Here is a 22,040-nt window from a genome sequence, read left to right on the forward strand (position 1 = left end):
AGATGAGCGATCGTCACTGACTTCACATCTACAAGGTGGACCAACTAGGTAGGAGTGTCTAATAGAGTGGACAGTGAGTGGACACGGTATTTAAAAACTCCAGCAGCGCTGCTGTGTCTGATCCATTCCTACCAACACAACACACTAACACACCAACACTATGTCATTGTCACTGCAGTGCTGAGGATGATCCACCACCTAAATAATACCTACTCTGTGGTGGTCCTGTGGGGGTCCTGACCATTGAAGAACAGGGTGAAAGCAGGCTATGAAGGTATGTGGACTACAGTCAGTGATTGTAGAATTTTAAAGTGCTTCTATATGGTAAGTGGAGCTGATAAAATGGACAGTGAGTGTAGAAACAGGGGGGTGGTTTTAATGTTATGGCTGATCAGTGTATGTCTATAGTTAAAAGCGCTATACAAAAAAAAATAGACTTGACTTAAATTATAAAAAGAAAAAATCATCACTTTGAATTAGGAATTGTGAATTTAGCACCCTAATTATTTCGTCAGTGTTGTTTTCTGGCGCAGCATCCCTCCCTACCGTGCAGCACGGAGTGTAACTTTGCTAAACAGACTCTCTTTCACTCACCTCACCACTTTCTTGCTCACTTGGGAATCAACACAGTTCATCAGGGATAAAGTAGCCTGAATGAATAGAGGCATTTCAGAGATAGAACAGGAACAGAACCCAGTTACTGTACATGGACCTGGAAAAAATCCTGACAGGATAAAGAGCTAATGAAGTCCGACTCATGTACGTTCAGATTAATTTATCCCCCTTCAGCCAGTGCTGTTCATTTCCAGCTTGGAACAGTAACAAGATGGAAATGTACTGGCCTAATACTTAATTCTAATTAATAATAATCATGTTTCACATTTGATGTAGTTTATTCAGAATCCGTTCATTCATTTATTGACTGTTTTACCACCGCATTATTCTGGTCAGGGTCACTGTGGGTCTGATTCATTGGACTAAAGCCAGAAAACCTCCCACACAGGTCACCAGTGCACACACAAACACACACACACACACACACACACACACACAGGGCATTTGTAGTGGCTCCAATTGGTCTGACTGCATGTCCTTGGACTTGTGGAAAGATACCAGAGCACCCAGGGGAAACCCACCTGGACACAGGAGAAACATGCAAACTCCACACAGAAAGGACCTAGACCGACTGGCTGGGGAATCAAACCCAGGACCTTCTTGCTGTGAGGCGAGTGCTAGCCTCTGCACCACAGTGCCACCCTAGAATCTGTCCAATAACATATAGAAATGTTTGAAGGGAAAATTGTACTTAAACTTGCGTATATAGAGACAAAAGGCAGTTGTCAAGTTGTGTAGAAATGTAAAAGTTGAAATATGGCATAAATATTATAAATAAATAGTTTACAGTTTTTTGATAGGAATTTTGTTCTACCTGTCTGTTCAAGTTGCTGTTAGCACTTGATAATATATAGAGACTACATACACTACACTACATTCATACATATATACATACATATATATTGCAGATACACTACAGGTGGCGCGGTGTGTAGCACTGTCATCTCACAGCAAGAAGGTCCTGGGTTTGATCCACAGGTGGAGGGTCCTTTCTGTGTGGAGTTTGCATGTTCTCCCCGTGTCTGTGTGGGTTTTCTCCCACAGTCCAAATACGTTCAAGTGAGGTGAATTGGAGATACAAAATTGTCCATTACTGTGTTTGACAACTTGCGAACTTATGAATCTTGTGTACTGACTAACTACCTGTTCTGTCATAAATGTAACCAGAGTAAAACATGACAATAAAATTCTAATAAATAAATAAATAACATATACACTACACACACACACACACACACACACAGTTCAGATTGTAAAAGAATCACCATCACCTGCCAAAACGGCAGATCAATAGTGTTATTGGTTGTCAATGCACATGATCATGTAACTGTTGTATGAAACAAAAATAGCTTGGGGAAAAGCATTAACACTGTCATCCACACAGAAAAAAGCCAATAAATACAATCAAATGATATTGTAGTAAAGTATAGGATCACATTAATATACTATACATTTAAACATTAAAATAAATGTAAGAATTTTTAGTCCTCTCCTGCTTCTTTAAGAACACTGGGAAATAAAATACACTTTAGTGGTGCTGGACCAGGCATTACTAAATCCTTCCAGGAACATGTAATTGCAAGATTGACACAAATTTAAACAGTAACTGCAGCGCAGTTGTGGTGCCACAACCAAAAGTCTTTTCTTTTTTTCTTCAGTCTTCAGTCTGTGAGGATTTTCACAAGTTCTGCCCATGTCCACATATCCTGCATGCCCCGGTTCTCCTCTACCTTCAAAAGGTGAAAAGGGTGGAGTGGCTGCTCTAAACTGCAGCGAGGTGTGAGTAGGTCAATTACTATAAGGGTGTTGCGATTTGATCAGTTGGTGGTCAGGGTTCATTGTTTCCAAGTGGCTCAGGACCTGATACTTTACTTGCCAGAAGGAAGAAATTGCTAAAATATATTTATTAAATTGAAGATTTTCCAACAAAATCTTACTTTATTTTACTAATGCCCCCAGCTAGTCTGTTCCATGTCACTGTCCATCAACACACTTAGCAAGGGGTGCCAACTGCCTTCAATTAACTCACCTGAGACACTGTGAGAGAAAACTGTTAAATTACACTAGAAGTATTAATACATAATCAATTACTACTTAGAAAATGTAGATATGCTTGGGCAATGGTTAGAGCCAGTAGTCATATTCCAAAAGAATACTGCTACTAAAGAATGTTACTGGATGTGTACATGATGTATGTAATAATGATGTCCAAAACCAAGTTCTAGCTGGTTTAGACCACTTACTATGTTCTAGCTAAGAAATCTCTGTTAACAGTGGAATCTTCCACTGTCCTACAAGGTCACCAACAAGATATATAAGGATGTTTATTTTACCCAATGTTATCACATTCACAAGGTCTCTGTGTGAGACTCTGTTGGTGTGAATCTTCTCTGCAGACAAGATTAAAACTCTTTTCTACTCACAATCCAGTCTGTGAGGTATTTCGTTAAGGGTTTTTCCACCACAATACCCAAGATGATGGTGTAGTCATCATGCCAATGTGTGACCTCCTGATGTTGAGGTGACGGTTGGCTCAAACTAAGTTCTAGACACATCTCAAGGACATTTAAAACAAACATGATACACCTGACCACAGTTTGGACTGCCACAGCAAAGGGTCTCAGTACTTTTGTGAATTAAGAGATTTCAGTTTTTGATTTTTAATGAATTTACATGCTGTCACGGGTTATCATCATCATCATTATGGGTGATTAAGTGTAAATTAATAGCTGAAAATGCCATCTGCATTTATTTAAATATCAAATCCACAACAGAATAAAGTTTGCACATTTCAACAGGTCTGAATACTTTTTAAATCCAGTGTTCTTCCACATATTAAATGATGCATACTATAGGTGAAAAAGACGTACCCTTAAGGGTAGCAACTATTCTCATTTCATTACTCATTACTTTCATGGCAAGAACTAAAAATGTTTGCCATGACACTTGACGATAACGATTGAAGTGTTATTTGGAATTTTACCTTTATCGCCTGTGCTGTAGGTGGCAGTCATATAGTCTTATTGTGGGTACTCAATTTCCTACCTCAAAGAAAAGAAGTAGGCGACGTCTGAAAGCGCATACTACATACTACCATACTAAATAGTAAGTCAAAACATTAAGCCTTGTAGGGCATTGTGACATACTATTTAGTACGGTAGTATGTGTTTTACAGTCTCTCCAGCCTGTCATTTTTTATTATGTATGAAGTTGGTGATTGGTGTGTTACATTTGGCAACAAACAAGGAAGTCATTAAAGCGAGCACTTTTAGCAAGTAAGTAAACTTTTATTACCCCGTCGCGGTTCTCATTATTACTACTTTTGCTTCTGAAATAAAAATTAATTAATAATATAATTAATTTAAAACACTTTTGCAATACCAAGGATGAGACCGAATGCTGACAACAAAGTTAACTGGAAGTTGTTCTTATTTCACTAAAGTACTTTTTCTTACCACAAAACCCTCAAATGTATACATTTGTTATTTATTTCTATTGTTCTTTTGTTCTTTTTTAGTTTGTTCACAAAAATCAATGTTCATTCGAAACACCAGTAACTTCCTCAGAGACAGCAAACGTCCTTGAAGTTCAGTTATAACTTACTCCTAAAAGTGACTATATTTTACGCTTTTGATTTATATACAGTAATTAATTAATTAATGATATTTGAATTTGTAAAACATTTAGCTAAAAGTGCAGCCTGAATAACGTTTTGGCATTTAACTGTAGGACAGACTAAAATAAAATAAAATAAATATTCCCGGGCTGGGAATATTGTTCCAAATAAATCCGTGCCTAATATGTAGTGCCCTATGTAGGATGTATAAAGGATGGGCGAGCCATTATCTCACACACTGTTAGTGTCCCTAGATAGGAATTGTGAAATTATTGAACGTTAAGCCCATTCTACAGAGATCGGTGTCCGAGGTGTTCAGACCGTTTAAGGAAGCGCCGAACCAAAACAGCTGATGTGCGCAACGTATGGAACACCAAATGGGTCAAGTTTCCTTAATAAATCTGGGTTTACTTTAAAAATACCTCAAAATGCCTTTACTGACACTTTATATGCGTAAGTGAATTAGCCAAAGCTACACTATATTGCCAAAAGTATTCACTCACCCATTCAAATAATTGAATTCAGGTGTTCCAATCACTTCCATGGCCACAGGTGTATAAAACCAAGCACCTAGGCTTGCAGACTGCTTCTACAAACATTAGTATCTCAGGAGCTCAATGAATTCCAGCGTGGTACCGTGATAGGATGCCACCTGTGCAACAAGTCCAGTAATTAAATTTCCTCGCTACTAAATATTCCACAGTCGACTGTCAGTGGTATTATAACAAAGTGGAAGCAATTGGGAACGACAGCAACTCAGCCACGAAGTGGTCGCCACGTAAAATGACAGCCGGGTCAGCGGATGCTGAGGCGCATAGTGCACAGAAGTTGCCAACTTTCTTCAGAGTCAATCGCTACAGACCTCCAAACTTCATGTGGCCTTCAGATTAGCTCAAGAACAGTGTGTAGAGCTTCATGGAATGGGTTTCCATGGCCGAGCAGCTGCATCCAAGCCTTACATTACCAAGCGCAATGCAAAGTGTCAGATGCAGTGGTGTAAAGCACGCCGCCACTGGACTCTAGAGCACTGGAGACGTGTTCTCTGGAGTGACGAATCACGCTTCTCTGTCTGGCAATGGACCGATGGTCTGGGTTTGGCAGTTGCCAGGAGAACGGTACTTGTCTGACTGCATTGTGCCAAGTGTAAAGTTTGGTGGAGGGGGGATTATGGTGTGGGGTTGTTTTTCAGGAGTTGGGCTTGGCACCTTAGTTCCAGTGAAAGGAACTCTTAATGCTTCAGCGTACCAAGAGATTTTGGACAATTTCATGCTCCCAACTTTGTGGGAACAGTTTGGGGATGGCCCCTTCCTGTTCCAACATGACTGCGCACCAGTGCACAAAGCAAGGTCCATAAAGACATGGATGAGAGAGTTTGTTGTGGAAAAACTTGACTGGCCCGCACAGAGTCCTGACCTCAACCTGATAGAACACCTTTGGGATGAATTAGAGCGGAGACTGTGAGCCAGGCCTTCTCGTTCAACATCAGTGTCTGGCCTCACAAATGCGCTTCTGGGAGAATGGTCAAAAATTCCCATAAACACACTCCTAAACCTTGTGGAAAGCCTTCCCAGAAGAGTTGAAGCTGTTATAGCTGCAAAGGGTGGGCTGACATTATATTAAACCCTATGGATTAAGAATGGGATGTCACTTAAGTTCATATGCGTGTGAAGGAAGACGAGCGAATACTTTTGGCAATATCGTGTATGTATTTATTTGACATGTTTTGCCAGTAGATTTCATATAGTGGCAAGCTGCCATTTACCGTTAGGGAAAGGCAAGGGACATCCCCCTGCTTGCATCATCAGCCGTGGTAGCACAGTATCCACCATGCAGTGCGCCCACAGCCGAAACATTAATAAGGGTTAAAACGGGATTAATAGTCGTGTTAGAAGTATTTGCGCATAGTGCATTTTGTGTTCGTGTTATGTTGAATTTGTAAAGTCACCATTTTCGTTGTGTTGTGCTTAGTGACCTTTCTGTTGTTTGCTTGTTCAAGCATGGGGGGAGGGATCTGCTGTATATCAGATCTGGTCTCTTTATCATGCCCTTTATCCCTTTATCAACACGATGGCAATTGCAAATAAAAGAGCTGCCTGCTACAGTCAGAAATGACTTGACTTTAGGTTTAAAATAAATCCATCTGTGATGGATGTATTTGTTAACATTACATTCATCAAAGTAAATGAAAGTAAACCCACTTAATTATTAAATAATAATAATAAAAAATGTAAAATGCTTATAGACACAGCCACAGCATAAAATGTTGTACAAAGGTTTTTAAAGTGCTTGGTTTGTGGAGAAATATGAACCTTTTGGCTTTCCATAACGATTATTTCACGTCTCCTATTATAACTGCATGCCTTTACATGCTTTTAACGTTCTGGCTTTCAGGAGTTAGCTGGTCACATTGGTGTGACAGGATGTATTTCTGCCTATTGTTCCCCAGTGTGCATAACCAAAAATCACTGATCCCTTGTAAAAACCCCATGTATAAGTTCCTATTTAGTAAAAGTCTGGCAGGCCTTCCACTGATAATGTGGTTGTTTTCAGGATATGATCTCAAAGGTCAAAGTGGTTGGCTAAGTTTGGTTGGTTGCTTTGTTCTCAGGTGTAAGACTATGGCAGTGCTGGAGTTGATGTGGCATGTGGTTAAACTGGATGCTAATCCACTGTGAAAATAAGCTTGTAGGCAAGGCAAGAGATTTTCTCAAGAATAATCGAGACTTTTTAAAGAAACTTTTTCACATAAAGTTGGGTCGATTTAGGATCAGAATGTTGGTGAAAATTCCACTCAAAACATGTTTTGAACCCTTAATAAATGCCAATTTGGTAATTTTAATGTGTTGGTTATTGTGCAACACTGACCCGCCTCTGCCAAGACAGAGTAAACTTTGTAATGGGCAGAACAACTCAGAGTGTACACTTTGAGCAAAAAAGGCTAACTTGTATGAGTTTATTTATTTACTTATTTGTTATTTTCCAGCTATTACTACCTATCTGAAGCCAATGAATTCTTAACAAAAGGAATGAGGTGGATGGATGGATGGATGGATGGATGGATGGATGGATGGATGGATGGATGGATGGATGGATGGATGGATGGATGGATGGATGGATGGATGGATGGATGGATGGATGGATGGATGGATGGATGGATGGATGGATGGATGGATGGATGGATGGATGGATGGATGGATAGATAGATAGATAGATAGATAGATAGATAGATAGATAGATAGATAGATAGATAGATAGATAGATAGATAGATAGATAGATAGATAGATAGATAGATAGATAGATAGATAGATAGATGCCATTTTTTGCTTGGCATCAGTTAAACCATAGCAAACTAATGCCCACAGGCAATGATGAGGCTTCCTCTGTGAACACAAGGTGTTGAGGGATGAGCGATTCATGCAATTGCTGCAGGTCTGACTGTAGGGTTAGACTGCTGCCCCCTGAATGCCTGTGAAGTATTCCGTACCATTGATGTTTTAAAACTAATTGCCACTTAAAACCTTTCAACAGAATACTATTGTTATAATGTGTAGTGTCTAGTTATTTCTTTTGCTATCAGTTTAGTTTTGAAAAAATGTATTTGTTTATGTTTCTAAATACATACTTAATTTATAAGCATAAGTAAAAAAATACACAATATCACACGGCTGTGTTTTGAATGTCTGCACTGGTGGTGTAGGTTATGTTGGTATGATTTGCAATATTAACACAAGTTAAGAGCCTAAATACCCCAAACACCTGTGTAGTACACACTAGTATTTAAACCATGCAGTTGTGTAACCACTGTGTTATGATAGTTGCACTGTTTGTAAGCACTGTAGGAATCACTGTAACCTGGAGACAAATGCCTTGTGAGTGCAGCACATTTGGCCAATAAAAGTGATCTGAGTTTTTATTGTGTCTGTTTACGAGCTTTTGGAGTGTGCAGTGGATGTTGCATATGTGTATACTGTATTTGTTATGACCACAATTATTTGTGTTAGTGTTTCCTAATATTAGCTTACCTTTACACTGCTTCCCTTTAAGCTAATATTACTGTCAACGCTTACAGTGAGTTATGTTTTGAAAATGTAAACCTAAGAATTTGATCTCCTCCCCCAGCCGTGGAAGCTATTCCTAGTTACACACACACACACACACATACACACACACACACACACACACACACACACACACACACACAGACCGAAACATTCCCTAAGACCAATATAGCTTTGCACACAGAGGTAGGAAACTTGTAATGTGTTAGCACTGTTAAAGGCTGAGTTACTGTGCATTTCAGATAGTATAGTGCTCTATTTGATTGCTTTTGCTAATTGCTACGTTTCCATGACGTTACAATAAGAAATGCTTATGTAACACAGACACTATCTACAGTATATGGATGATGAAATGTGATACTATGTACTGTATAGGGTCAGACATGTGACACCTTTTCCCACATTGTCAGCAAACTGGTGGGCTGAAGGACACAACACAATCTGTCTGTCTAGCTAGACCTGCCATGAAGATCTACAACTACTATTTTTTCCCTCACAACTTTGACTCTTTTTATTTTCTTTGTTGCAGCTGGAAAACAATAATAATAAAATATTCCTACTGAGTATTTAATGGACAGCACTGGGTCGAAAAGATGATACCTCATCCATGACAAGGATTAATCAATCTGCACATACTACCTCTTAAAAAGAACCAGGATTTCTTCCTTTGTGTTCTCAGGGGGATTTGGTGTTTTCAGGACCCCTTCTTGATAATGTTTACTATCACATGATGGTATAATAAAATGAGGACGTTTGGACTGACACGTGAATGGTATGTCAAGGTCGGCAGGACAGGAGGAAGTCAGTGTCGAGGTTCCTCGTTTTGTGGTGGGCTTCGAGGACAATGAGGCTAGAGAACTGAAGGGTGAAGACATGAACGCGACAGAACCCTACGATGATGATGACGATTATGACGATCTGGTAAATAACTTTAGAGCTGTATAGCTATATAGGGCTATATAGGCCGACATAGCCAAACCCTCTATTGCAGTATATGTGATTAATTATACATTAGATTCAGAAAGTATTTACACCTTTTCACTTTTTGTGCACCTTTGTGTTTTTGATTTAATTTTGAATGGTTCTATTTGCTATTTTTACACATATAAAAAGTAGAATTAAAATTCAAATCTGGAATTTCATATTCACAAAAGTATTCCGACCCTTCACTGTTGCACTCAGAATTAAGGTTAGGTGCTTTATGTTTGCTTTAATCTTCCTTGGGATATATAGAATTTAATTGGAGTGCACCTGTTGCAAATTGAATGGATTGGACATAGTCTGGAAAGACACACACCTGGGTCTACAGGGATCCCAAATTAAAGGATTTGTCGGTGGAGCTCCACAATGAAATTGTGACAAGTCATTGATCAGGGCAAGGGTATAAAACAATAGCTAAGGCTTTGAGTGTTCCCAGGATCATAGTGGACAACCTTGAATAATCCTAGTGTTGGCTGGCTGTCCAAATTGGGCTATGGGGCAGGAATGGCCTTGGTCAAGGAGGTAAGAATGCATCAACGCAACAGTCACTCTTAAAACGGTTGTCCTATGCAAAACCTGTTGGACAGACAACTGGCTAATAACATTGCTACAGGTCAACAAAGTAATGGCAGCAGAATGCTGTGGAGGCACTTCTCAATAGCAGGACAGGGAGACTGGTAATAATTGATGAACTGCTGAGCACAGTTGAATATAGGAACATTCTTGAATAAAATTTCCTCTACAGCACACACAAACTTAAACTGAGGCAAAGGTTTGCCATTTAACACATCAATGACCTAAGCATACAGTCAAAACAACACTGGATTGGCTTCAGAGCAAGTCTTTTAATGTACATGAACAAATCACAGATTCCTGTTTTTAGTGCTTTTCGAGAACTTTTTCAGAAATGGGGTTTGTAGGATGTACCTGTAGATCACCGTATAACTAGTATTTTTATTTACTGATGCCAGGCTTCAGCGCGTCAGATCATGGTGGGCATCTGCTCCATGATGAAGAAGTCTAACTCAAAGCCCATGACGCAGATCATGGAGCGTCTCTGTAAGTTTGAGTACATCACGGTGGTCATCTTTCCAGAGGACGTCATACTCAACGAGCCGGTGGAGAAGTGGCCTTTGTGCGACTGCCTTATTTCATTTCACTCCAAAGGTAACAAATACAGATGCTAGTCTGATTATGTTACCCTGCTTTATGTTATTGAGCTTTATTGTTGATTTTTTTAATGTTCTGTGTGAAGGTTTCCCCCTGGATAAAGCTGTGAGTTATGCCAAATTAAGGAACCCTCTTCTCATCAATGATCTCAACATGCAGTATTTTATCCAGGACAGGTAATGTTCAAACAAGTTTAATGATGTGTGTACTGGTGTGCTCAATCTGTGCTTATTTAACCTGGTTCAAATTAGTCTTCAGTCATTGTCTATGAGGAGTTTGGTATGTTTGTGTGGGCTTTCTGTGGGTACTTTAGGGTACAAGCCTTCTACTTACTACACACATTTAGAATGTCCACTGGCTTATCTACATTAGCCCTAAATGTGAGTGACTCAGTGTCTGAATGTGTAAGTGTGATGCTTAGAGATAGATTGGCACCCCGTTCATGGTATTTTTAGGTGGTGCTGGACCCACTGAGACTGTTATCAGGATAAAGCAATTACTGACAGTAAAATTTAAATGAATGGATTTTGTTTTTGTTGCTCTCGTATTTATCAAAACACCATAGTGGATCGTTCTGGTCTGCATACCTTTTCTGGCAGTTTTTAACCCTGACACAACCTTTATCAACCTCATACAGGCTTGAGACTGGCACTTTAGGCGCATTGACAAAAGTACCTCTCAATGGCTCAACTGTTTAGCCATCCAACCTCTTCAGACATAGCCAATCATGTCTGTGTAGTTGCCAGGCCAGCTGATAGCCCCACAGCGATTGAAATTATGAATAAAATAATGATATTCTTTATTTAAAATAGTCTACATTCTGAATATTGGTGCTTTTAGGAGGGAGGTGTATCGCATTCTGAAGGAAGAGGGCATTGACCTGCCACGTTATGCTGTGTTGAACCGGGACCCTGACAGACCAGAAGGTAACATTCCCTCTCATAGTGCACTATACAATACATTTGCTTTTAAGCACAATTCTAGCACAGCTGGTGGTCAGTGACAGTAGGGCCATATTGAATGTGTTTTATTTTTCCAAATGATGCTTCAGCCTCCTAGAACATAGCCAATCATGTCTGTGTAGACACCCAACTGGCCGATAGCACTCTGAGATTTAAATCCCGCTTCTCAGCGTCTCAACGGTAGCAGGCTACAGTGATTTACTGCTGCACCACTCTTTTAGATTCAATAATGTATTAAGTCATTGCTAATCCTCACATCTTTACTGTCACACAGCTATGCTGTAATGTTTACAACCATTAATGTTTACATTTTTGAGTTCATATTTTATAGTAAAAAGTAAAAAAAAAAAAAAAAAAAAAAAAACAACAACAAGTAGCTTAAATCTAGGGTTGTTCCCACCTACTGTAATTTTGTACTTTGACTGGACACCAGACATTGTGCCAGACTGGCATCTAGAATTAAACTTGGTGAAAATGAATTTCAGTTGCTTAAATTTTTTGTATTTCTCTGCATTTTTATACAAGTCAGCCATTTAAATTTGACTGGTATACACTGAATGAACAGGAGCACTAGCACTGCATTATGAGTTTATAGTGTGTATTTTATAAATGTTCCATAAAAAGGGATGGCACATTTTTATTTAAATATTTGTTACTTGTTTGTGTGTTTGTCAGAATGTAACCTGGTGGAAAGTGAGGACCATGTTGAGGTGAATGGGGAGGTGTTTCATAAGCCTTTTGTAGAGAAGCCTGTCTGTGCCGAGGACCACAATGTGTACATCTATTACCCGACCTCAGCTGGTGGAGGCAGCCAGCGACTTTTCAGAAAGGTGCAGTTTTGTAAGCTCATACCACATGCTTTAAAAACCTGTTTCTAGTATTTCTACCTAACAGAGGAGGATTTAAGTGTGTTATTTGTTACAGATTGGCAGTCGAAGCAGTGTGTATTCTCCAGAGAGCACTGTTCGGAAGACTGGATCTTACATTTATGAGGAATTCATGCCTACAGATGGTACAGATGTGAAGGTAAGACTGATTCTAATGCTCTGTTTCACTAAAAGAGCAGGTCTAAGCAAGTCTGCATGAAGTAACTGACAGTGGAAAGTGGAAACATTTTACATTATATTCCCATATTTGGCATTATGGCACATACGGAATTTGTAAAACAAGTAAATGAATAAAAAAGTGAATACAGAGGGTGCTTGGGTGGCACATCTGTAAAGTCATGGCCCAGTACCTCTTAGATCTGGGGTTTAAATCTTAGTGGTGTTTTCTACACAAACATGTCTGAGGGGGTGGGGGGGTGCACTTCTCAGTGCTCTCAGTGCTGGTCCAAAGCCTAGAAAAAAATAGTGGGTTGTGTCAGAAAGGGCATCCGGCATTAAAATCATGCCAAATCAGGTATTACCCTGTTTATACAGTGACGTCACCAGCTTAAGTAAATCATAACTACTAACATTATATTTACATTTAAATGTAATATTTTGTTTGAAGTTAAAAAGAATGTATTTTTTAACAGATATTTTCTTTCTTCTTTTTATCCATCCATCTGTTCATCCATCCATCCATCCTCCCTCTCTCTGTCTCATCCATCCACCCATCCATCCATCCTCCCTCTCTCTGTCCCATCCATCCATCCTTCCTTCCATTCTTCCTTCCATCCATTCATCCATCCATCCTCCCTCTCTCTGTCTCATCCATCCACTAATTCATCCATCCTTCCATCCACCCATCCATCCGTCCTCCCTCTCTCTGTCCCATCCATCCATCCATCCATCTTTCCTTCCATTCTTCCTTCCATCCATTCATCCATCCTTCCATCCACCCATCCATCCGTCCTCCCTCTCTCTGTCCCATCCATCCATCCATCCATCCTTCCTTCCTTCCTTCCATTCTTCCTTCCATCCATTCATCCATCCATCCATCCATCCATCTTTCCTTCCATTCTTCCTTCCATCCATTCATCCATCCTTCCATCCACCCATCCATCCGTCCTCCCTCTCTCTGTCCCATCCATCCATCCATCCTTCCTTCCTTCCATTCTTCCTTCCATCCATTCATCCATCCATCCATCCTTCCTTCCTTCCATTCTTCCTTCCATCCATTCATCCATCCATCCATCCATCCATCTATTCATCCATCCATCCTTCCTTCCTCCCTCCATCCATCCATCCATCCATCCTTCCTTCCTTCCTCCCTCCAGCCATTCCCCCATCCATCCATCCATCAATCACACAGGCTATTTACTGGGAGGTGCACTTGTCAGTGCGCTCTCAGTTCCAGTCCCAAGCCTGGATAAAATAAGCGTCAAAAATGGCATTCAATGTAGAACTGTGCCAAATCAGATATGTGAACCAGAATGATCTGCTGTGGTGACCCGTAATAGTGCAGCAGCCATAAAGAAACACCAACAAAACATATTTTCTTTCTTGTCTCTTTGTCACAGGAACTGCAGTCACCATGACAAATTCAGCTTTAGATTTATCTTCCTCAGTATTCATTTAAAAACAATATTGACTTGCTTTTCCTTTTATCAGTCACTAAGCTGTATTTTGTTTTTATTAAGACTAACTTTACTCTATTTACATTTATTCATTCATTTTCCCCCTCTATTGAGTAACAGGTCTACACTGTTGGACCTGACTACGCTCATGCAGAAGCTCGAAAGTCCCCTGCTCTTGATGGGAAGGTAGAAAGAGACAGTGAAGGAAAAGAGATTCGATACCCGGTTATGCTCACTGCTATGGAGAAACTAGTGGCACGAAAAGTGTGTCTAGCCTTTAAGGTGTGTTGCTTTCTTTTTTCTTTTCTTTTTTACAAAATATCCACAAGTTAAAAAGTTGATTTACAACATTAATCTGTTCACCACAGCAAACGGTTTGTGGCTTTGACCTCCTCCGAGCAAATGGACACTCCTTTGTGTGTGACGTAAATGGCTTTAGCTTTGTAAAGAACTCCATGAAATACTATGACGACTGTGCCAAAGTCCTTGGGTAGGTGAGGTGTTTTAATATCAGTGTCTATCTAATGAGCTATACCTAAAACTAATGTTTTGAAAATATAGAACACTGGCTGTCTGCAAGTTTATTGTGGTTGTGTTAAATCCCCTTCACAGGAACATGGTGATGCGAGAGCTTGCTCCTCAGTTGCACATACCCTGGTCTATTCCCATGGAATCAGAGGACATCCCTATAGTGCCCACTACCTCAGGAACCATGTGAGTACAACTTACATTATGTATCCAATTTCACTCAATGTCACATGTGCTTTAGGACAGCAATTCCCAAACTTTTTTGCACCACGTACTGGTTTCATATAAGATATATTTTCACAGACCAGCGGGGGCAGGGGGATTTAAAATAGAATAACAATATTACTCAGAAATGATGGAAAATCAGTGGGAACCCTGAGCTTTTTTTGCTGAAATGAGACAATCCCACCTAGGGGTGATAGAAGACAATAACACCCAAAGTGTGTTGGAAATGGAAGCAGTAATTTTATTGGTTTTGTAGCGATCTCTAATTATTTATTCTTTCTGTGCGGCCCGGTAATAAATGATGCTCGGTGGTTGGGGACAACTGCTTTAGGAAAACCACAGACGGTATTAGCAGAAAGTACTGTAGCTAATGTGAATTTGTGTAATATACTAATATATTATTACTACATAAGGTACACTTACCTTAGCTTATTTATCGGGTACACCTTTAATACTAACTTTTCAAACAATTTGGAATGATCTGGGTTTCTGCATTTATAACTCATAAAATGTAGCTTGGTATAGATCAACAATTGTGCAAGATTCAAGTCCACATAAAGGATTTGTCCATTTACTTTTAATAAGAAAATCAACAAAACATGGAATTGGATCTTAGGTGTCAAAACGTTTTTCATAGGAATGTGCATGTACCTCATAAACAGCATGGAAAATGTGTAATTAATGTGTGTTTATTAGCTTGTAATTGATTTGATTCTCTTTCAGGATGGAATTGCGCTGTGTAATCGCAGTGATCCGTCATGGAGATCGCACACCCAAACAGAAGATGAAGATGGAAGTGAGGAATGCTTTGTAAGTTTGTAAATCTGTGCTCCTCATGTCATACTGGTGCAGTGTAATTTTATACTGGAGTGTATTTTGATTTATGTTCCTTGTTAGGTTCTTTGATCTGTTTAAAGAGTATGGTGGCTACAAGAAAGGCAAACTCAAGCTAAAGAAACCAAAACAGCTTCAGGTGTGTATAGTGTAATGCTGCAACTACTGATATATTTATTATTATTTTGATTACTTGATTAGACAGATGCCAATTCCCCTATATTATTGGTGGCCCGTGTGAGGATCCAAGAAAAATGCATGTTGGTGCACTAATGTGAGAATACTGTAAGGTAGTATTGACTGTAGTGCTGACATTATTTATGTATGCATTTTTTCCCATTTTCTCCCGATTTAGTGTAGTCAATCTGTCTTCCACTGCTGGGGATCCCTGATTGCATTCAAAGAGGGGGGTATGTTGCTGCTCATGTCTCCTCCGACAAGTGTGCAGTCCTAGCGGACCCTTTCTTTTCGCCCATGCACTCTGCACAGGCGCCTCTATCTGCTAATCAAGCTGCTACACAATTTGAAGACCCCACCCACTTAGTCCGGTCATCCCAATTACTGCCAATTACACTAGATGGCGCCCAGCCGACCGGTGGCAACGCTGAGTTTCGAACCGAGGAGTTCAGAATCTCGGCGCTGGTGTGCTAGCGGAATGTGATCACTCTAGGCAAAATCCCTACACAACCAATATTGTTCTGACCTTTTGAAACTTCATTTTTATGTTAAAATTAAATTAGTTTAGAGCAGTTCTTACATTTCTAAGATTTATTTTACTACATCTAGGACTTGCAGGGTATCGAGTAGGGGGCTGTATTTAAAAATGATTGCGAATATTATTCCGTAATAATTAATAATGAAAAGCTTGGTGACATTTTGTAAACAGGAGGTGCTGGACATTGCCCGTCAGCTTTTAGCTGAGTTGGGTCAGCACAACGACTGTGAGATTGAGGAGAAAAAATCCAAACTGGAACAGCTGAAGACTGTCCTGGAGATGTGAGTACATTACAAATTAATATTTATGGCTACATTTTTCTTACATGGGACATCCTGGGGACTCCTTTATCCCAGATTTACAATTGTTTACCTCAGTGCTCAGTCTTTTATTTACTGCCTTTGTGCATTGACTCTTTCTGTTCTGTACTTCCTTTCTTTACTGTCCCCTGTTTTCTTTTCTGTTCTTATTTAAAAATATGTATATGTTTGTTAGTCTTGATGTTTTATATTTACTGTTCACAAGTGATTCATATTTATTGTTACACTAGATTTACTGTAATGGTGTAAAATGTGTTGTCCAATGTGATATATAATTTCAATACCATTCATTCCTTTCTTTTTTTCTCTTTTCTTCTCTGCTTCCTCTGCCCATCTCTCTCCAAAGGGAATCCAGCCTGAATGATAATCAGTATGAACTTCATGTCCCCTGCCTGTAGAATTTTATTATTAACCTGTAGCCTTGTGCACTTTAATCTTTGGATCATGATTCTCCTGGGTTCATTATAATCTTCTCATTCTCTCACAGTGGAGGCAGCGGAAGTCATTTGTGCATTTATAATGCATGTCACCCCAGGCATGTTCAAAATTACTGACTCTCCTACTAAAAGGCTCATCCCTGCTTGTTCCTTTTTACATCCCCAACCAACCAGTTATGACCTGCTGTGCATTATTTAGTATTCTAAAAACAATGGGTGGACTTAAATTACGTGTGCAAGAATAACCTGAGGAAAAGTGCTTGAATTAAAATGAGGAAACAGTTGTGAGCTGCAGCTGCAAAACCGGTTCACACACACTGTCTTACACACATAGTCTGTGCTAGTGCCCAGACCAGTCCCCGAGATTGCATATCGTAATGGAAAGAGACCCTGTTCGATCATTTTTCCCTTAAACATGCCAGTAGTTTTTGTGTGGATGCCCAGACAGGTCGCTGGCTCTGTTGAGATTCAAATTTGAACACTCCGCAGTGGTGTGCTAGTGCTTTAGACATCTGTGCCACCGAGTGCCAATAATAGAGTCAGTAATTAATCGTATTTCTTAGAGGGAAATTGGTACAACCAGTGTTAAAGCTGTACTGTACAGAGTAAAATCATATTCATTTTAAATTCTATCTTATTGTTCCATACTAGGTAAGATCCTAGTGAGTCTGGTAGAAACATTAAGAGCACAGCAGACAGGTGGCAATTTATTGGCAGGCTTTTATTGATTCGTTCATCTAGACCTAAGGGCAAATTAGAACAGCCAGTCCCCTTTTTTGAATTTTTCCCAATTTCTCTCCCAATTTAGTCATGTCTTTTTACCTGATTGCATTTTGCTTCCTCTCCACTGCTGTTGACTTCTACTCCTGACCGAGGTGAGCCATGACTAACTCATGCCGCCTCCGACACATGCAGTAACTGACTGCATCTTTTCATCTGCATTAGATGAGTTAATATGGGGCTCAGTCTTGCACACGGAGAGTCACGCACTGATCTCCATCTTCCCTAGCCTCTGAGGGAGGCACCATCGATCAGCCAGCAGAAATTGTAATTGCATCAGTTATGAGGAATCCCCTCCAGTATCTAACCTTGACGGACAAGCCAATCATTGTCCATGTATGCGCTTAGCCTGACAGTAGCAGAACTGAAATATGAATTCACAAGTTCAAGATGTCATGATCCTGACCAGGATAAAGCATATTACTTAAACAGTAGATTGGCCAATCAGAGACATTCTTGCTTAAAATGTCCAATAGATTACCACATTTTGGCTTTCACAACCCAGACTTTAATGTTTACAGAGCTTTAGAAAGTGACTTAAATCTCTATTGTGAAGCACTATGATCTAAAAGACCAAGACCTTACTGTAATGCACGTGCACCTTAAATATTCTGCAGGAATTGAGTAGTACATCCCTTTTTATGCTTTTAAGCTTTGTTAGCAGCAGAGTAGAATGGCTGATAACACTGGTGTTTGGATATTTTGCACATGTAACTGGTAGGACAAAGTTAATTGTGTTGGTAGCATCACTGCCCCGCTGCGTGTTTGTTTTGGCTATTCTGGCTATTCGTTTCCGTCTTTGTGTGCGTATACGTGCGTGTGCTAAAAGTTAGCAGGCCCCACTAGCGTGGTGGAGGGAGCGTCATGATATGAGCCTGCTTTGTAATATTTACAATTTATGTAATAAAATAATTTGACAGAAGTCACAGTGGCAGTAGTTCACCTGAAATCCAGATAATTCCTCAAAATCTTCCTTGCTCATGTTTATTTTGTTTCCTTAAAGCAGCGGCTCTCAATGTTTCATTACGCAGGACAGAACACTGACCAGTCTCATGTGCTGCATACATGCATAAATATTATCAGTAGACATATTGACAATAGCAATTTAAACCACTCACCAGCCACACAAGGTGAGAATCCCTACCTCAAAACATGTAAATGCTGGAGGTCCAGCTCTGGCATGGTGCACATTACACTTATTAGTGGAAAGGTCAGTGTGAGACACGTTTTAAGAAACATGACAGCCACTGAACACCTGCTTGCTAATGATAAGCCAAGCTGTTGCATGTGGGTGTTTTGTACGTTTGATAATATGACAGCGGCCATGCTCCTGTCCTGCCTCGTGTGTTGTGTTTCAGGTACGGACATTTCTCCGGCATTAACCGCAAGGTTCAGCTGACCTACCTGCCCAACGGCCAGCCTAAAGCATCGAGTGAGGAGGAAGGTGAATAAAAGGGTTTGGGTTGACAACAAAATAGGCCTGTTGCTCACAAATTGGGGTTGATTTGGAACATATACTGGGATAATTAAGCATATGTTGTTCTATACAAACCGTATTTCAGCATCTAAAGAGTTTTTCCCCAACTCCTAAAAAATAATATAAAGAGAAAATAAATTAATAGTTGACTGATTAATAACCATTAATATTAACACATGATTTTAAAATAGCCTTTTTGGCTTGATAAATAAAATTATCCAGATGTTCTACAAAAATGTGTAACTGCATTATAACTGCTATAAGCCACATTTTTCTGAAAACTCATGTATAAGAGGTACTTCCACCCAAATAATAAATCTGAGTAAAAAAGGGGTCTTTCAGTGTGAGAGTGACATTATGCTTTATTTTCGGCCGGTGGGCATCCACACAGACATGATTGGCTATGTCCGGGAAAAAGAAGGTGGGGAATGTGTCGATCCCAAGCCCGGATAAAAAAGGGGGCATTCGTAAAGTGGTAATAAAAATATAAATATGCGGATTAAAATGATTCACTGTGGTATTTTCTCTTTGCTCAGGCTGTTTTTGCTTACATTTAAAGATATAAAACAGTGTAGCGTGTGAAAAAATATGCAGAAATAAAAGAAATCTGAATGTGGTAAATACTTTTTCCCTGTATTTAGTACTGTATTTTAGCAAAAACCTTAATCTGTCAAAACATAAAATTCACAAAATAAAGATATTGGCCAAATCTATAGATTGGTTCAATGTGATAAATAATTTTGTGAGAAATATTTGTCAATACAGGTATAATGTAGCTACAGAAATGTTTTTGTCAAATGAAAATGTAAATTGAGAATGGGAAAAACCCACTCTGATCTACCTGTGACAAATGTGAGATTATATGCTTATTATTATTAGCGTCAGGCAGATGTTCAGGGTTTGAGGGATGGCAACAGCAGAATAACTCGTTTCCAGTTTGCATGCATATATATTTTCATGTCAGGTATTATTAAAGGCAATAATTGATAAATGTTTTTCTTGGTTTCTTGATAAATTGAAGAAAAATGTGTGTGTGTGTGTGTATGTGTGGTGTGTATACAGACTGTAAGAAGGAAGGTCCTTCTTTGCTGCTGGTGTTGAAGTGGGGAGGTGAACTGACTCCAGCAGGTCGAGTGCAGGCAGAAGAACTGGGGAGGGCATTCCGCTGCATGTACCCTGGAGGCCAAGGTACACACCCACACACACACTCACTTAATAAATCTGTTCACCCCCCTCCATACTGATAAACTGTTTATTAGTCTGAGTTTATTACTTGTTATCTGAGCAATATATTTCATTATCTAATACATAAAATTATCTGAAACGTAGTGACAAAGTACATGTGAGCTTACAGGTTTTTTTTTTTTACAATGAAACAAAATTATGGTTTAGAAAAATAAAGTAGTACATTTTCATACAAAACCTGTTTTTAGAAAAGGTGGGACATTTAATTATCTTCAGCCTATTTTGAACTGACAAAAGTAGAAAGAATTGCCTGTGGTTAACCAGCTTTTGAGATATACAGTGTATCACAAAAGTGAGTACACCCCTCACATTTCTGCAAATATTTCATTATATATTTTCATGGGACAACACTATAGACATGAAACTTGGATATAACTTAGAGTAGTCAGTGTACAGCTTGTATAGCAGTGTAGATTTACTGTCTTCTGAAAATAACTCAACACACAGCCATTAATGTCTAAATAGCTGGCAACATAAGTGAGTACACCCCACAGTGAACATGTCCAAATTGTGCCCAAATGTGTCGTTGTCCCTCCCTGGTGTCATGTGTCAAGGTCCCAGGTGTAAATGGGGAGCAGGGCTGTTAAATTTGGTGTTTTGGGTACAATTCTCTCATACTGGCCACTGGATATTCAACATGGCACCTCATGGCAAAGAACTCTCTGAGGATGTGAGAAATAGAATTGTTGCTCTCCACAAAGATGGCCTGGGCTATAAGAAGATTGCTAACACCCTGAAACTGAGCTACAGCATGGTGGCCAAGGTCATACAGCGGTTTTCCAGGACAGGTTCCACTCGGAACAGGCTTCGCCAGGGTCGACCAAAGAAGTTGAGTCCACGTGTTCGGCGTCATATCCAGAGGTTGGCTTTAAAAAATAGACACATGAGTGCTGCCAGCATTGCTGCAGAGGTTGAAGACGTGGGAGGTCAGCCTGTCAGTGCTCAGACCATACGCCGCACACTGCATCAACTCGGTCTGCATGGTCGTCATCCCAGAAGGAAGCTGACGCACAAGAAAGCCTGCAAACAGTTTGCTGAAGACAAGCAGTCCAAGAACATGGATTACTGGAATGCCCTGTGGTCTGACGAGACCAAGATAAACTTGTTTGGCTCAGATGGTGTCCAGCATGTGTGGTGGCGCCCTGGTGAGAAGTACCAAGACAACTGTATCTTGCCTACAGTCAAGCATGGTGGTGGTAGCATCATGGTCTGGGGCTGCATGAGTGTTGCTGGCACTGGGGAGCTGCAGTTCATTGAGGGAAACATGAATTCCAACATGTACTGTGACATTCTGAAACAGAGCATGATCCCCTCCCTTCGAAAACTGGGCCTCATGGCAGTTTTCCAACAGGATAACGACCCCAAACACAACCTCCAAGATGACAACTGCCTTGCTGAGGAAGCTGAAGGTAAAGGTGATGGACTAAACCCAATTGAGCACCTGTGGCGCATCCTCAAGTGGAAGGTGAAGGAGTTCAAGGTGTCTAACATCCACCTGTGCAGCTCTGGTGAATTCCATGCCCAGGAGGGTTAAGGCAGTGCTGGATAATAATGGTGGTCACACAAAATATTG

General features: G+C 40.0%; 1 protein-coding gene across 4 annotated transcripts in view; it reads left to right on the plus strand.

Moving 5' to 3' along the window:
- Positions 1–3,829: 3,829 nt before the first annotated feature.
- ppip5k1b (diphosphoinositol pentakisphosphate kinase 1b) overlaps positions 3,830–22,040 on the plus strand; it is a 41,198-nt gene continuing 22,987 nt past the window's right edge. For all 4 annotated transcript variants that reach the window (XM_063000691.1, XM_063000693.1, XM_063000692.1 and 1 more), the window contains exons 1-15: positions 3,830–3,890; positions 8,970–9,211; positions 10,243–10,438; positions 10,527–10,617; positions 11,282–11,367; positions 12,079–12,233; positions 12,328–12,429; positions 14,027–14,188; positions 14,275–14,396; positions 14,519–14,620; positions 15,383–15,469; positions 15,557–15,632; positions 16,380–16,489; positions 19,104–19,189; positions 20,285–20,410. In XM_063000691.1, the coding sequence (XP_062856761.1) occupies positions 9,065–9,211; positions 10,243–10,438; positions 10,527–10,617; positions 11,282–11,367; positions 12,079–12,233; positions 12,328–12,429; positions 14,027–14,188; positions 14,275–14,396; positions 14,519–14,620; positions 15,383–15,469; positions 15,557–15,632; positions 16,380–16,489; positions 19,104–19,189; positions 20,285–20,410 (1,648 nt within the window). In that variant the 5' untranslated portion in view covers positions 3,830–3,890; positions 8,970–9,064. The remainder of the gene's footprint in view (positions 3,891–8,969; positions 9,212–10,242; positions 10,439–10,526; positions 10,618–11,281; positions 11,368–12,078; positions 12,234–12,327; positions 12,430–14,026; positions 14,189–14,274; positions 14,397–14,518; positions 14,621–15,382; positions 15,470–15,556; positions 15,633–16,379; positions 16,490–19,103; positions 19,190–20,284; positions 20,411–22,040) is intronic.

Source organism: Trichomycterus rosablanca, chromosome 8 (genome assembly GCF_030014385.1).
Source record: "Trichomycterus rosablanca isolate fTriRos1 chromosome 8, fTriRos1.hap1, whole genome shotgun sequence".
NCBI classification, from domain to species: Eukaryota; Metazoa; Chordata; class Actinopteri; order Siluriformes; family Trichomycteridae; genus Trichomycterus; species Trichomycterus rosablanca.